Source organism: Sebastes umbrosus, chromosome 5 (assembly GCF_015220745.1).
Source record: "Sebastes umbrosus isolate fSebUmb1 chromosome 5, fSebUmb1.pri, whole genome shotgun sequence".
In the NCBI taxonomy this organism is placed as follows: Eukaryota; Metazoa; Chordata; class Actinopteri; order Perciformes; family Sebastidae; genus Sebastes; species Sebastes umbrosus.
In genome coordinates, this window is record NC_051273.1 from 10,632,428 (window position 1) to 10,648,566 (window position 16,139).

Here is a 16,139-nt window from a genome sequence, read left to right on the forward strand (position 1 = left end):
TATTATGACTTTATTCTCATAATATTACAACTTTTTTTCTCGTAAACCTTTGACTTTATTATAATATTATGACTTTATTTTCGTAATATTATGACTTTATTCTTGAAATCTCAGATTTATTTGTTTCCCCTTAATGTGGCCCCAATACCCCATTGTACTGTCGTACCTTAGACCTACAACAATGATAAATAAAATGAAAATATAAACAATAAACAGTTATTCATTTCCATTTTTATAAATCCACAGGGAGCTACTGGAGAGGAGCTAAAGGGCCGCATGTGGCTCCAGAGCCGCAAGTTGCAGACCCTTGATCTATATGAACAGCTATAACTGCAGGCTAATTATAGGCTAGTCTTATAATTATATAGCCTATTTAGGCTATATAGGCTACTAATTGTCACCATGAGATGAGTGCAATCCCACAAATTTGATTTGTTTTATTGGTAGTATAAATCTGTGGAGGTCCCATAACTTTCTGCAGTTGAAAAAGGGCAAATATGTTGAGATGGTAAATGTGGCCTGAAGAAAACAACAAAAAGAAACAGCCCTTAGACACTTCTGATGAGGCACAAATCTCACCATTGTGTGACTTATTGTCTACACAAATGTAACCTGGTAGCTAATGTAATGATTCAGGGAGTTTTTTAAGACATTTCAAATAAGTTATTTGCTAATTATTATCTATTTACCAGCAGACATGGAAATTAACTTTGTATTCTTTTCCTGGAAAAGTATTAAATAAATTACCAGCTATTTATTACTGCTTATTGGGAAAAGGTGGAATATAATTATTACATAATGTTCATAATAGATATAAATAATAATGGTAAATATTTGCCTTATTTATTATACATGTACAGTGAGGTGACAATTTCTGACGACAGCTGTCAGAAACGGTGACCTTATGTGTTGCAGATTTCGGTGTAACACGTTAACAACTTTTCCCCTGAAATCAGACAGATTAAGTGTTTAAACACCAAGTCTAGAGTACAGTAGTTTATGTCATCAAGATTACTATCTTTATCAAGTTTTTATTTTAGATTCTTTACCTCATTTTATTGATTTATAATCCTATTTGTTAAGTCAAGTCAAGTCAATTTTATTTGTATAGCCCAAAATCACAAATCACAAATTCGCCTCAGGGGGCTTTACAATCTGTACAGGATACGACACCCTCTGTCTTTTACATTGCGACCCTCTCTTTGCTCATTGTTCATGATTTAAAGTTGATGGTGGACATCGGAACATCTATCCATCTCTTCAGACACAGGGATTTTTTTTTTATATATACATATATGTATGTACTGTATATATGTATATATATATATATATTGTAAGCGTATACGGTATACTGTATAGTGTCTGAGCATATAGCCTGCAGACAAGTTATGAGAGGCTAAAATCACACATGCTTGAAACAAAAGGTCTTCAACCTGGCCTCTTTCTTTATAGCGGGAGAAAGATGTGGTAAGAGTGGATCGACTATTGCTTATCATAAATTAAGTATTCCTTTTATAATTGTCGTAAAGTATAATTTTCATGCAAAAAAAAAAGTACCCAGGTGAAAATTTCAACAGCACAAAACAAAGAAAATAGACAAGATTTTGGTGAATTAGCGTACTGAATTATGACTAAATTATATCTTTTATCTTGTAAAGCACACATCTTTGTCTAAAACAAACCACAAGACGCAGACATGATGAAGGAATTCTTTATTAACTGACATATGCATCAGGTTTTCACAACCACAGTGACACATATCACAAACAGTTAAATACATCCTGAGGACAAGCAGCAGCACACAGCAGAGATTATACGCTGCAAGGTGACACATGATGTCGTCTGACACTTGTTATCAGGAGGCTTCCTACTTGGGGCTGCAGCTACAAGTCTTTCTTTTAATATGGTAGATTCTCCATTTATTCATTTGTAAAATTAATGGGCAAAATTGTTTTGAAATGCCTGTTGGGGCACTGTTACTGTTTTGCTAATTTTGTTTGCCAATTAGATAATTCATTTGGAGGTTTTTAACACAATAGCTCCGGGATAAAAAATACTCAATTACCCAAATAACAACTTTCTCCGTACACCATATACATTGAGTTCTGGTTGTTTGTGGAAAAAATGTTTTATCATTTTTTTTATTTACCAAATCCATACTATGATTTTGTGTCATGATACATATTTTGAGCAGCACATACAAAATGCACTCTTGTTGTTCGCTTGTTTTTGTCTTGTTTAAGTGTTGAAGGCACAGTGATGGTTTTTGGCCGTGATTCATTACCTCTTCATACATGAACGTCATTCAAAGGCATTTAAAGGTTTACAACACTTGTTTCTCATTATTCATCATGCCATCACCTATGTATCACGGCCAACAGAAAAGCATTTTTATTTGTGGTTAACACTTCTATTTATCTTTGAGCATGGTTTTATTCCAGTGGGGCAGGAGTGAAGCAGGAGGAAGAGGAGGAGGAGGAAGAAGATGGAGGTGTTTGTTGCATCTGTGGAGAACAGATTCAGTCACATTCAGTTTGCAGGAATTCAATAGTTATTGTAGGAGGTTTACTGAAAGTTGACATTTTCTAACAGCAAAGCCACAAGTCAGTGTTTGATGCAATCAGTTTAATCATTATACCTGAACATACAATATGTAATGGTTATAATTATCATGTCTTAAGAAATGAATGCATATTGGAGTTTTTAGTGTGTCTTTTCACATGTTATGTCTTAATATCTGTTTTTTTATAAATGGTAAATCTGTATATTGTCAAGTATGAATAATAAATAAAACCATGACTTCAAGGAGGGAAGTGGAGTCTCACTGGCTTCACAAAACTGTATACTTTCTGTCTTCAGTCAACCACATTTGCTGCTATATCCGGCTTCCACAGACGTAATACATTATTGTATAATTATTGTATATTTACTTACCGTATGCTAGTCCACACTTCTCTTCCCTCTGTAAACCACTGCAGAAGAACAGGTTGAAGTGACATTAGAAAAATCATACATTTAAAATGTTTTGCTCTTCTCTAGTACTCTAAATTGTTTGGTTGGTGTCAGTGATTTTTACTTCAAACAGCGTTCTGAATATTTATGCAAATTAACATTACTCACCTGTACCAACGTTGCTGCCTGAACAAGTCACTGAGGGAGCAGAGACAAACAACAAAAAGGGTCAAATTCACATAAAATGCTGCGATCCATATTATTCATAGTGTTTCAGCTGCATTGGATTTTTTTAATCCTGTAGCTGCTGATCATCTAAAATGTTTGTCTTTACTGCTGTTGTGTTATGTTCCAATATCAAATAAAGCTTATACAATTCCTTTATAGCAGTATATAAAATGACTGAAACTACCAACTGTGTGTAATGGTACCTTCAAATGAAACTCGTGAACTCGTGTTTACAACATGGGAAGTCGTGTACACGATATGCGTGGCGTTCAAGTGGTTAAGTCGTGAGAACACCGCTGCTAAGCAAAGGCAATATTAACGTTACTGTCGGCATCTAGAAGCCACAGAGGCGAACACTTTGACAAGCTGGCAAGTGGGTAACATAAGGCAGTAAATATAAAGGCATAATGACAGAGGAGAAAGATGAGTTCTTTGGGAATATCAACATTTTCCTCAGACCTATTATAAAATGACCAAGATAAACAATATACAACTCAAATTACAATATATTAACTTATTATGCACCGAAAAGTGAACTTCCATGGCCTCCGCCATTTCTCACAACGTCTACAAACACGTGATAACTCGTGAACTCTGAGTTTTCAAAAACGTTCCACTTACGAGGTCGTGAATACCACAAGAGGGGGGCGTTCATATGGACCCAACTCGTAAACACGGTAAACACGACCCCATTTGAAGGCACCATTAATACTATACATTTGCATCACAAACCATCATCAGTTGACACTTTAAAACAGTATAATCAAATCTTTTCCATCACCAGACTGGGAGATCCCACACTGTCCTACCTGAGTACAGCCTCTGGGGGCAGAACAGGACTTTGCCGCCCTCTGGTGTGAGCGGAGCCACCACTACATTATAGACGTCCCCACACTGGACGTTGGCCACGTCACAGCTGCTCTCCCCGGGAGAGGCAGTGCAGGTGTAGTTGTTGCTGCTGCCCACCATGTCTGTGACGTAGCTGTGGTCGCTCCCAGCGCTGCGCCAGTACACCCGCAGAGAGTTACCGGCCATCCTGTAGAGCCTGACGCCTGACGGACAGCAGGCACCTGCGAGAGAGAGAGAGACAGTGATGAAGTCATGTGTCTGATGTGGATGTATCATCTAAAAGTTCACCGGATGTTGGTGGATATTTAATGTGTGATAGTTAATTAAAAAAACAGAGAGGCCATTTCAAAGAGAGCTGGAAAAAGAAACAGTAACATGATTGTCTGTGTATTCTCAGCCAATTAGACTGTTAATAGGCATTATTGGTCGCTATAAGCACCATAGATGTGTGTCAATAGGTGCCTACTACACCAACTAGTAGGTTTTATCATCTATTCACATGGTAGATCAACGAAAGAAGGTATAAAAGAACACAACAGCGATGTCTAGCGACTGTAGTAGTTACGCCAGGAGCAGATGTAGAAGTCAGGATGTTACAGTCTCACTTATATGGGAAGTCTCTAACATCTACATGATTGCTTCCATATTGTAAGAAGCTTACTGGATAGTTGCATGAATAAATATTACATAACTGTTTTAATATTAATGGTAGAGAACTTCATCACTCACTGGACGAAAAGCCCCGATAGGTGCAGTTGGAGCTGCGCCCGCTGTGGCTGAACGCCTCCATGGTGACGGTGTAGTTGGTCCCACAGGTGATGCATCCCATGAGGCAGTGGGAGTCCAGGGTGTGGCAGCGGGCGTGACCACGCGTTGACGTCAGAGACGTGATGAACGAATACGCTCCTTTGGCGTGAGACCATGAGACATTGGTCATTGCCTGCGTCACCTGATCCACTGTTAGATTCATCGGGCAACAGGGTTCTGGAAAGGAAGAGGATATCTGTGGATGTTAGGGTTGGAACACAAAGCTACTATCTGCATCTGTTTATGTCACAAAAATATCAGTCTTTGGATTATACAGGGCGTGGACATAGCCTCTATTGGGAAACTGGCTGATCTACCTCCTTTTCTGCATTATATTGATTTCATTTATACTCCTCATATATATATCTTAGCTGCCAAAATAATATAGTATTTTAACCATGCACCTGAATTAATATATAATAATATAAAATATATAATATATATAGCGCATTTGGAGCTTGATTCATACTTAAAAGTGAGGATATCCGGGTCTCTGTTGCTTCTTTTTCATATCTTTGTCCCCCACCTTTATGGAAGTGCAATACTAAATCACTGCAGCACCCTTTTAATTAATTTACATTAATTATTTGCAATTTACGAATTAATTGAAATGCCAAAAATACATTATAACCTGTACAGTGAAATCATCATTCTTGAAATCAGTCTTTACGTACTTTTGATACTTATGATACATACTTTTACTTTTTGCTTGTAACAGAGTATTTTACATTTTTGTATTGCTAATTTTACCTAAGTAAGATTTTGAATGGAAGACTTTTACTTTTACCTAAGTAAAAGATCTGAATACTTCTTCTACCACTGCCTATTGGAGATTTTGGACCAACAGCACTCTCAGTAGAGTTACACAAACTTCTATAGTCTATGCCAAGGATCATTGAAGCGGTTCTGGAGGCTCGGGGAGGCCAAGCACGTCACTAACATGCTTTTATGTTGGTTTTTCCTTTAACCTGATACCTGGGTGTATGTTTTTTATTGAATGAATCAATCCAAACCTTCGACCACACTCACCTGTTTCCAGAGAGTCAGAGAAGCTGGGTAAACTCGAGCCGAAGGGGCTGGCTGCTCTGACGCTGACGTCATAAGTGGAGCCACAGGGAAGGTCAGTGATGTCACAGCTGTTTCCGCTGGTGGTGCAGGAGTGTATGCCGTCATCGCCTGACGCGCTCACAGTGTACGTAGCATGCCTGTTGTTGGCTGTCCAGCTGACGCCGAGGCAGGAGGAGTTTTTCGGATTCAGCATCAGATTCATCGGCCTGCAGGGAGCTGACGGGGACGAAGGAAAGAAGGAATAAAATGTTGACTGAGTATGTTCAGACCTTTGAGGGTCTTACCTCATAGGGAAAAATAATGACTAGTTGGTAACCTTCAGGTCAATTTTGACCATAGACAGTTATTAAAAACTAGTAATTTCTGGTAATTTAAGGAGGAAATACACTCGTTACAAATAGCATCGTTTAAATAAACTATAGGCCTATAAAAAGGCCTTTTTTTTCCCTCATACATGAAATGTGATGTGACAGGTTTTTGCCTCATGCAGGTAGAAAGTATTTTATGAATTGTTCAGTCAGTGTTTTAACTAACCCTTTAAATAAACAAAATATTTTAGCTACTAATCAAGATGAAACATAAAGCAAAAGGTTTTTGTGCTTTTGTATAAAACTACTAACTTATTTGAATATGCTATAAATAAATAAATAAATAAATAAAGTCATACCACAAAAAGTATTTGTATTGTACTCAACAAAGTTCATGTGGAGTTTCAGTCTAATAGGATAAAGATTTTACTGTTGTTTCATGTGAAATCTAGGAAATCTAAGAGATTTTTAAGTGAAAAATGTATCTGGATATTTTCTGGATAGATATATAAACATATATGTGTGAACAGAAGTTTTCGACCTGTGTTTTTGGTGTGAGCTTTGCATGCACGGTTGCATCCGCTGATGTCATTGCAGGGCGTCACCACCACGCTGTAGGAACTGTCGCAGCTGAGGTCAGAAAGGGCGCACACCGGCGCCGTGTCGTTACACAGGATGACCTCTGAACTGTCTGCAGCGCGAGTCTCGTACAGCTCTGCCCCCCGCGAGGCCGTCCACATGATCTCCAGAGTGTCAGTGCTCACCGTAGAGACGGACACATTCTCTGGACAACAGGGCACTGAAAGACACAAGTGATACAGAGATACACATGTAATAATTATAACCAGGAAGAGGAAGAAAATGTGTCTCATGGTGACTCAAAATGTTAAAACATGTCCCCTCAGCAGCTACTTACAGGTGGTGTAGTTGAGAACCTGTCCGTTAGGACTGCTGCCAGCCTGGTTGAACGCGAACACAGACATCAGGTACATGTAGCCACACATGCAGTGGTAGGTGCAGTTGTTGCTGGTGGTGTTGCAGGTCTCCTCGGTGCCGTCACTTCTCTTGATGAAGGCGCTGTAGCTGTCAGCGTGAGGCACTGTGTCCCACGTCAGAGTGCAGTTTCCTTCTGTCGACTCCACGAGATCCAGAGACTCTGGTGGACAGGGGACTGACAGCACAGGACAGACAGCAGAGAGTTTAGTCACACACACATCGCTACCTCTGATGTGGTCGTGTAGAGTGTGTTTTCTCTAAAACACTTCTCTTCAGTAATCACAAATCACAAACTAATGATTTAAATTTTTTAAATAAACTGGTATTTTCCAACATATTTTTTAAATTAGATTATTAAGTGTGATAATAACTCTTGTAGCTTATTTTAGTGTATGTTTAAAGTATCTGTATTATTTCATTGTAGTTATTGTTAGTTTTAATATATTAAATTGATGAGAAAAGGAAGATGAGAAGATGAAAAAAACATTCCATTGGTACCAACCATGTCATGCTAGCATGGGGAAGGAGGCTAAATAATGCTCCAAAGTTTGGCTAAATTTTGCATGGCCATTCTCAAAGGGGTCCCTTGACCTCTGACCTCAAGATATGTGATTGAAAATTGGTTCTATGGGTACCCACGAGTCTCCCCTTTACAGACATGCCCACTTTATGATAATCACATGCAGTTTGGGGCAAAAAAACATGCAGTTTTGTGCATACAGTATAAATGTGTTTTTTTCACCTATTTTGAAAACGGTGTGTTTGAATATTTCTGCATACTGGGGTCCCGGTGCAGACTTATTACCTTACAGTTATAACACAACCTAAATATCTAGAATTGATCTTAACCAAAACAGTTCACAGACTGGTCAAAACATGAATCCATAGTGCTACTAGTGGTCAAAAACTCCACAGAGTACCTGTAACTCTTGTGGTGTGGATTAACAGTGGCATAGTTAGTTATCTAGTCATGGTACATGTCGTTTTATTACAGTAATAAAATATTGGGATATAATAAAATATCTTGTAATTCTTAGAGAAAATATACAGATGAGAATGTTTCTGACTAATGAAATAACAGACAAATCAAAGATCATCATCATATCGATGCATAAATACAGTAAATAGTCGTTCAATTTGATACTATTTCCATAAATAAGGCCTGCTCATTGCCCATAATGGCCTATTACAACCAGACAGTTACCTTGGTAGAAACAACTTTATTTTATCCCACTTATATCTGTGTAGTATTAAAGTCAAATCATCAATCAGTATCAATATTAGCCAATATAAGTGTGTAGATCTGATCTCTACTACTCACAGGTGGTGAACACCACAGTGTTGGATGGGTAGCTGGGCCCGGCCTCGTTCAGAGCGATGACCATGATATTGTGAACCTCTCCACAGCCCACGGGCGACAGGGTGCAGGAGTAGGATGTGGAGTTACAGGTGAGGTTCTGGTCACTCATCACATGGTACTCGATGGATCCATAAACCTGTTGATCCAGTTTCCAGGACACAGAGAGTCCGGCCACACCGTTCACACTCATCACCATGGAGACATTGGCAAAATATGGTGTTGGAGGTCCTGTTAACACACAACAAGAAAACATAAAGACACGCCCAATGATGCATCAAGCAGAAGTACACATACAAACAAACACATGAGCAGATACAGACTTACATGTTTGCTACCACTGTGAAGCTAGACACAGTATTGCAGTCATAGTTACTTTCATTTTGATGTTTGTTACTTCATTTTTAGAACTTTTTCTCCACCGCATTTCTGAGGAAAATATTGTGGTCTTAACTCCACTGTATTTATCAGATGGCTGTAGTTACAAGTTACTTTTTCAGATTAAGATTTTATAGACAAGGAGTTGATAAAATCAAGGCAACGTACTGTAATGTTCAGAGGAATGAAAATATGGTCTGGTTTGCCATCAGACATTACACATTTAACAAGTAAAACAGTTTATAAAAAGAGTTTAAAGAAATATCCGATGGCACAGAACGCCGGCCCCTCTCCAAATATGACACATTTTACTACATAATATCTGACTATATGATCATTAATGAGGAATATTCTTGGTTTATTTATATTTCAGTAACTGTATACGCTGTTTTTAATGGTGCTGCTGTTGTTTTTCAGCTGTTGGGATAATTGTTTTGTTGTTATTGTTGCAGATTTTTTTTTTTTGTAGTTTCCTTGTCTCTCTTTTGGTTTCTTTTGTTCAGTTCTTGACTTGTTATTGTCATCAGCAGTTTTTATTGTTGTCGATTTATTGTTTCTTGTAGTTTGTTTGTTTCTCTTTTGCTTTGAATTTAATTACATATTTGTTTTTACATTGTGATGTAGTGTTTTTGTACAGACCCCAGGAAGTGTAGTTTCTTCCTTGGTAGTAACTAATGGGGATTCCGGGTACAAATAAATAAAATAAATAAATATGAGTATAATGTATCTATATATATCACTATAGCATAGCATAAGTCGTAGAAAAATTAGAGAGTCCCGGCAAAAACTGGAGCCATTTATGTGTTGCTATCAGCCAATTCATGCTTAATGTTCGGATTTGTATGTTTTCATACTACCACTAGGGGTCGCCAAAGTTTTTCAATTCAATTTTCAGCTTCTGATGATGAAATGGGGAAAATAAATGAATGCTCCTTTGCAAATATATGATTTCACTTTCAATTGGTGGATTTGATGCTTCATAATAACCACTGAGTTCAAAGTTTAGGTATCTTTCTATTTATGACAGCTAGGCTTGGGACTGTGTGGAGGTTAAATGTTTCTGAGAAGGTGTTTCTGCTGTTCTCTAGGACAGGGAACGATTTGTACAGGTACAGCTAGAACCAAACAAGTCACTTGACACACCTAACGCTATATGTTACAAAAATAGGAGTTCTCTGATACGTGGCTGTGATAGTTTGTGTAAAATTGTAGGCTTAATTATTTGTTTTTTTTATCTCTTCATGTGTAATATTTCTCACATATTATTATAAAGGCACATGGATAGGAGCCAGCATGTGATCTGATGTACACAGCAGTGTATAAAAACACACAGAGAAGTGTGTCGGTTGCTCCTTACTTGTTGTCTGGTTGACGTACAGACTGCCCTCTCCCTTTCGGCCCTCGAGGTCCCAGGCGAAACCCTTGATAGTGTAGAGGGAGCCAGCATCGAGGCCAGTGATGGTCAGATTGGTGTTGGAGGTGTTGTGCTTCATGCTGGTGTTTGAGCCGTACTTGTACAGCGACACGGTGTACTGGACAGCGTAAGCAACAGGGGGCCAGGATACAATGATGCTGTCGTTGCTTGGAGAGGAGGTGGAGAGCTGAGGAGGAGGCAGAACTGTGGAGGAGAAGAGACACGTTTTACATGTATGAGATGATTTAGGGGAACGAGACTATACTTTAATACTTAAAGATGTTTTTATTTTAACTTTGATTGTTGCTTATTTAGTTGTTAATAATTAATGATATATTATAGAGAAACACTTAAGTTTCACTAAGTTTTCAAGTCTTAGTTAATTATGTTTCAAGTAAGTCATGTCACAGCTGTTAAGTCCAAGTCAAGTCTCAAGATCTGACTCAAGTCTCAAGGAGTTATTTCAGTAGTCACAGATACCACCAGTAATGTCACAATTTGACCTACAGCCATAGTTGCCACAAAACTATGAGTCCCCCAACGGTTCATTAGGCACCATGTATGCAGTGGTGTAGTGGAGGGCATACGCAGGTATACGGGGTATACCCACCTATTTTCCTGGATGTTTACAGTATAACCACTGGGGGTGTAAATCACAAGTTTCATCACAATTCAATATTATATCGATTCGATTGGACGATACAGTATTTTCTGATATCACAAAGTCTGCCATGATACAATTTTGATTTGATTCAATTCAGGGGCCTTGGATCAATATGAGACAATATCATATGCCTACTTAACACAAGTTACATTTATATAAACTGACGAAAAGCAACTAAAGTATGATTTGACAATTTTATTACTAAGCTCTTCCAGACATTTAAATGAAAAACAATCTATTCTTTTTAATAAAAACTATAAGTGTGAATTTCAAAATAAAGGCGCATCTTAAAGACAATGATATGTATCGATATTGTCACTTTGCATCGATGATATTGGATCGTTGATTATTGAATCGATATATCAGTCCACATCGATGCATCGATACATCCCTAATCCAAATCCAAATTTCGCCTAGGGAATTAAAAGGGCTAGAGCCAGCTCCGCATCAACGACCAGTACACCACTGACTGACCTCAGACGTGTGAACTTGTTACCATTTTTGTCAACTTTTTTGTTTCCAACATGTGACTGAAAAGCCTGTTTTCAGATTTGAACATGTAAGGAATAAACATGATTAAATTCATGTACAGTATATGATAGTTAATTTGAATCTAACATATTAAGTAGCCTGTGAAACAAAATGAAATCAGAGATGAATAATGGCAAACAGTGAACAACAAATGGTGACACTGCTTGAAGCATGTTCTGTTGACTCATGTGGATCAGATTCTTCCCCCAGGATGGAGATGACAACCATGTTCTCAGGATGAGGTCAACCCATTGTATTTGACACAGAGGGGTCAGGTACAGTTACCACCGATACAGGAGGGGCCCTGAGGAGCGCTGATCCATTTATTGGGTAAGACAATATATGGATTTGCACAAACACTGAAGTAGCTATGGGACAATGAGGCAGATCAAGTTACTTCTGCAGGGCACATTGTTTCTCAATGAATGTGTGACTCATTTCTACACATTAACCAGTCCTTAGGTGTGATTTTTTTACACTGAATATATCTATATGAGTTTTTTTCCCAGCTGTGGAAGTGGAAACATGTGAATCTGACACACAAATAAAGATAACAAACAAACAACAGTACCTGTCTTTGCAGTCAGAGAAGAAGACGGCTGGCTCCGGCCTCCACTGTTGGCAGCGATGATGCTGAGTGTGTACTCAGTGTACGGTGTGAGGGACTGAATCTCAGCGGGGGAGGAGGACACCGTGTCTTCTCTGAAGAAGCCATTGGAGGTCTGGATTCGTATGATGTATTTAGTCGCCCCGGTCGTCAAGCTGAAATCCGCCATCAAGGTCGTGCTGTCCTTCGGCTTCACCGTCTGGATGGGATCCGTCATCTCAGGGGCTGGAATAGTCACAGTTCAGATCATAGATTTTGGTAGTGAGATGCGATGGATGGCCTCCACCTTCTCAATAGCTGGCTGTGGATTTGGGCTGTCCCAAATACTGTTTTTTGGGCTTCGAAGCTTCAGCCTTTTTTTCATGGGCTATTTGGGGATATAGGCATATACCTTATTATTATAAACCTATATTTCATTTTTACTTCTAATTTAAAAAAAACAAAGCATTCGAATACTGATTTAGAGCTTGATTACCCTGGCCAGGGTCGAAGCTTCGAGCATTCGGGTCAGCCCTACTGTGGGATCTACCCTTTTACTTACAAATTTAAGGGATAAAAGAAGGGGAAACAACATTTTATTTAGTCTCATCTCCCTGGGTATGTTTGAGAAAACCACACAATGAATCTAAAAAAAAAAAAAAAATGCTCTTAATTTTTTTTCTATCACAATTAAGAAGGAATAACAGTGACTCTTTTGTGGTCCTCCGCTCAGTGCATATTGTCAACTGCTCATCATCAAAATAACACTTAGGTGTTTAAATTTACATTGTAATAATAGTTATTATACTGGATTATCTTTTTCAGAGTGTTTTCTATGATGATAAGTACTCAGTGTGCCTGGATATGGCGGCATAAAACTGTACAGCAGTCAAACACATGCAACACCAGAAAATGTAATAAAAAAACAGCTTGTTTTTTAAATGGAAAATTAAAAAACAATGAAGCACTAAACATTACAGGTATGGACACAAGTGTACCTCACCTGTGGATGACTCAACGTTTGCAAAGCTCAGTGGTGCTTGGAGATCATTGAGAGCTTCAACTGTGAATATATAAATGACGTTTGGGGATAGATAGCTGACAGAGCCCAGTACTGTGTTTGGACCAAACGTGGTGAAGCCAATGGGGCTGCGTGGCGAGGTTTTGGGGGCAACGGTGATCTTGTATGAGCTGGCTTCAGAGAACCTGGTCCATTTGAGAATCGCAGTCTTCGATGATACTGAGAACACAGATACTTCGATACCTGATGAGAGAGATGAGAGAAGTGGAGATCATTATAGCATTTGTTTAGCACCCTGAGACATGGATTCTTTTACACATAAATGTAATATATAATCAAAGTGGATTTATAGTAAAAGAGAACATACAGTACCTTGGGCTGCAGCCTGCAAATTTAGATGAGAAAATATTATTAACAATAGTTTTATGCAGTTATATAAAATTCAAGTTACTACTAACTAGTTTAGGTTACATTGCATTCTGCTCCTCCCTTTTCACAACAACATGTTTGTGCCTGAATTTGAAATAAGCTCTCTATTATAACAAATCCATTACTGTACCTGTGAGCATATGCTCAGCAAAACAGAAATCACCAGCAGCTTCATAGCGCCCATTCTTCACGTCTGTCTCTTAAAAAACTCCTCTCACTGTTTCCTCACACTTTACAGCTTCTGTTAGATTTCTTTTTTTTACAAATCTGGTGTCTGTGCTGGTTGAAATACCTGCACCTGGTCCCTCCCACTGGAGGCAAATGTCCAATCAGAGCGAAGCAGAGAGATGCACCTTGGGGCAGGTGCAGGTTGGGTAGCATGAGGAAGAAGGAAACACCTTTGTAGCTGCATGATATTCTATATTCAAGGAAGTAGTCAAGATACCACAAAATGTGCATTGATAGGGGTCTGACAAAGAAATTGGATTCCCCCAGCTTGAGGCCTCAAATCACTCCCTTTTACATTGAGGTACTTTTTTCTCAATGTCTAAATAGATGAAATATTTGGAATAAAGATATTTAATGTTATAAGGATGTGTGTCAAAAATACTAAGTCACTAAATATGTTATGAGACACTAAGTCAAATTCAAAACCTCACAATTGTGAAGTATAAAATATTTCATAATTTGGATTTAGTAAATCAGAAGTTGACTTATTATCTTGTGTTTGACTTAATATCTCAATATTATGACTAAGACGACTCCGAATTTTGATTTAAGTCAAAATCCTGAATTATGATTATGACATAGTATCTCATACTATTTTTTTTTACTTTTGATGTCATATTTATGACTTACTATGTCAGAATTTTAATTGTCATCTCCTAATTTTGATTTAGAAAATAAATATTTGGATTGTGTATCTCCTAAGTTTGACTAACTAACTAAGAATATATTAATATTCAATATCTTTTTTTTATCAGATTTCTCTTTCACTTGCAACTTTCACTTTTCTCTGGCTCCCATCTAAATTTTAAACACAAGTGCCAGAACAAGAGTAGAGTAGACAACATTAGTTACTAGTTGCTTTGCAGATTTCAATTAGCCTACAAAATATAAATTAATTAATAAATTATGACAAATTATTATAGATTAAGATACCCAGCAGTGTATAAAGTAATAAAAATCAACTCTTAACCAGCTGCGAGATTAAAGGGATTCTTTGTAAGAATCAGAAATGCTTGTTAACAGCGACACCTGTGGCTGTTAAGTCAACGAAAGTCAGCGCCGGGCTCGCGCTTGTGCTCGTTCTAAATAGACATGAACGAGCATCGCTCAACACAGTGAGGCGACACACGTCAGCTAAATCACTATATCATTCTATATTTCAGCTGCTTGGCAGTAATGTTAGCTGACCAGACGAAGGTCTCTCCATGAATCAATGCTGATATTAGTGTCGGCTTTTCCTGCTTCAGCCTCCCGACCGCGGCCGGAGGGAACAGGGGAGAAACCGGAGTTTTGGTCGGAGACGTTTCTCGCTGCGGAGCCCCGTCACTTCACAAGACACGGGAAACCTCTGTTGGTCTGGAGGAGCTGCACTATTTATTTCTGCACAAACGTCGACTGTACATTCACTAGATATTCTCAAAGCTAAACTAACTCTTCTGCAGTTTGTAGTGTGCGCGCATTGCAGGTGAGGTGGAGTGAGCTGAGTGAAGGCAGGTAGGCAGGCAGAGGGGCAGAGACTCCGGCCCTGGAGACCAAAGCTACGTCTCCACCGCGTTCTGCGACCGCGTTTTCCGACCGCGGCCAATACTGTTTAACAGACGGGCTTCACTAGATATAACTTTGCGGTTTTGGTGCTTCCGTGTCGTTTGTGTTGGAGTCTGAGTCTGAACAGCGTTGCCACACGCAAGCGCGCATTGGACACCGACCCGGTAGAGTTATACCTGTAAAAAAGTTACAAACAGTCCCTTTAAAGCGGGTCGGCACACATGCGCGCTCGCGTATGCGCGCTCGCGTGTGGCCGGAGCCTCGTCTCCGCTGCCTGCTCTCCTTCACTCAGACGGCGGGCGCGTCCTCACTGTCTCGCTCCACCTCTAGACGTGAACGCGCGCTCACTACACACTGCAGAAGAGTTAGTTTAGCTCTGAGAATATCTAGTGAATGTACAGTGGACGTTTGTGCAGAAATAAATGCTGCAGCTCCTCCAGACCAACAGAGGTTTTCCGTGTCTTGTGAAGTGACGGGGCTCCTCAACGAGTTACGTTATCGTCTCATTACCGACCGGGTGCCGGTGTCTTCGGCTGCCGGCTGCGGTCGGGAGGCGATAACGTAACTCGTTGAGGAGCCCCGCTGCTGAAGCCTGCGCTGAGGCAGGAAAAGCCAACACTAGGATCAGCATTGATTCATGGAGAGACCTCCGTCTGGTCAGCTAACATTACTGCCAAGCAGCTGAAATATAGAGTGATATTGTGGTTTTAGCTGACGTCTGTCACCTCAGCTCGCTTCACTTCACCTGCAATGCGCGCACACTACAAACTGCAGAAGA

The 16,139-nt window shown here is 39.2% G+C and overlaps 1 protein-coding gene across 1 annotated transcript; it reads right to left on the reverse strand.

The window, feature by feature from the left end:
* Positions 1-1,697: 1,697 nt before the first annotated feature.
* On the reverse strand, positions 1,698-14,517 carry LOC119487893 (fibronectin type III domain-containing protein 7-like). Its single transcript, XM_037768958.1, has 14 exons — positions 13,719-14,517; positions 13,532-13,544; positions 13,142-13,402; positions 12,124-12,384; positions 10,301-10,561; positions 8,530-8,796; positions 7,129-7,383; positions 6,754-7,011; positions 5,866-6,120; positions 4,759-5,013; positions 3,990-4,250; positions 3,121-3,150; positions 2,935-2,972; positions 1,698-2,504 (listed from the first exon to the last, which is right to left on the reverse strand). Exons 1-13 carry the CDS (start codon positions 13,770-13,772, stop codon positions 2,941-2,943), a joined length of 2,463 nt encoding a protein of 820 aa, XP_037624886.1. The 5' UTR covers positions 13,773-14,517; the 3' UTR covers positions 1,698-2,504; positions 2,935-2,940.
* Between the last annotated feature and the right edge of the window lie 1,622 nt (positions 14,518-16,139).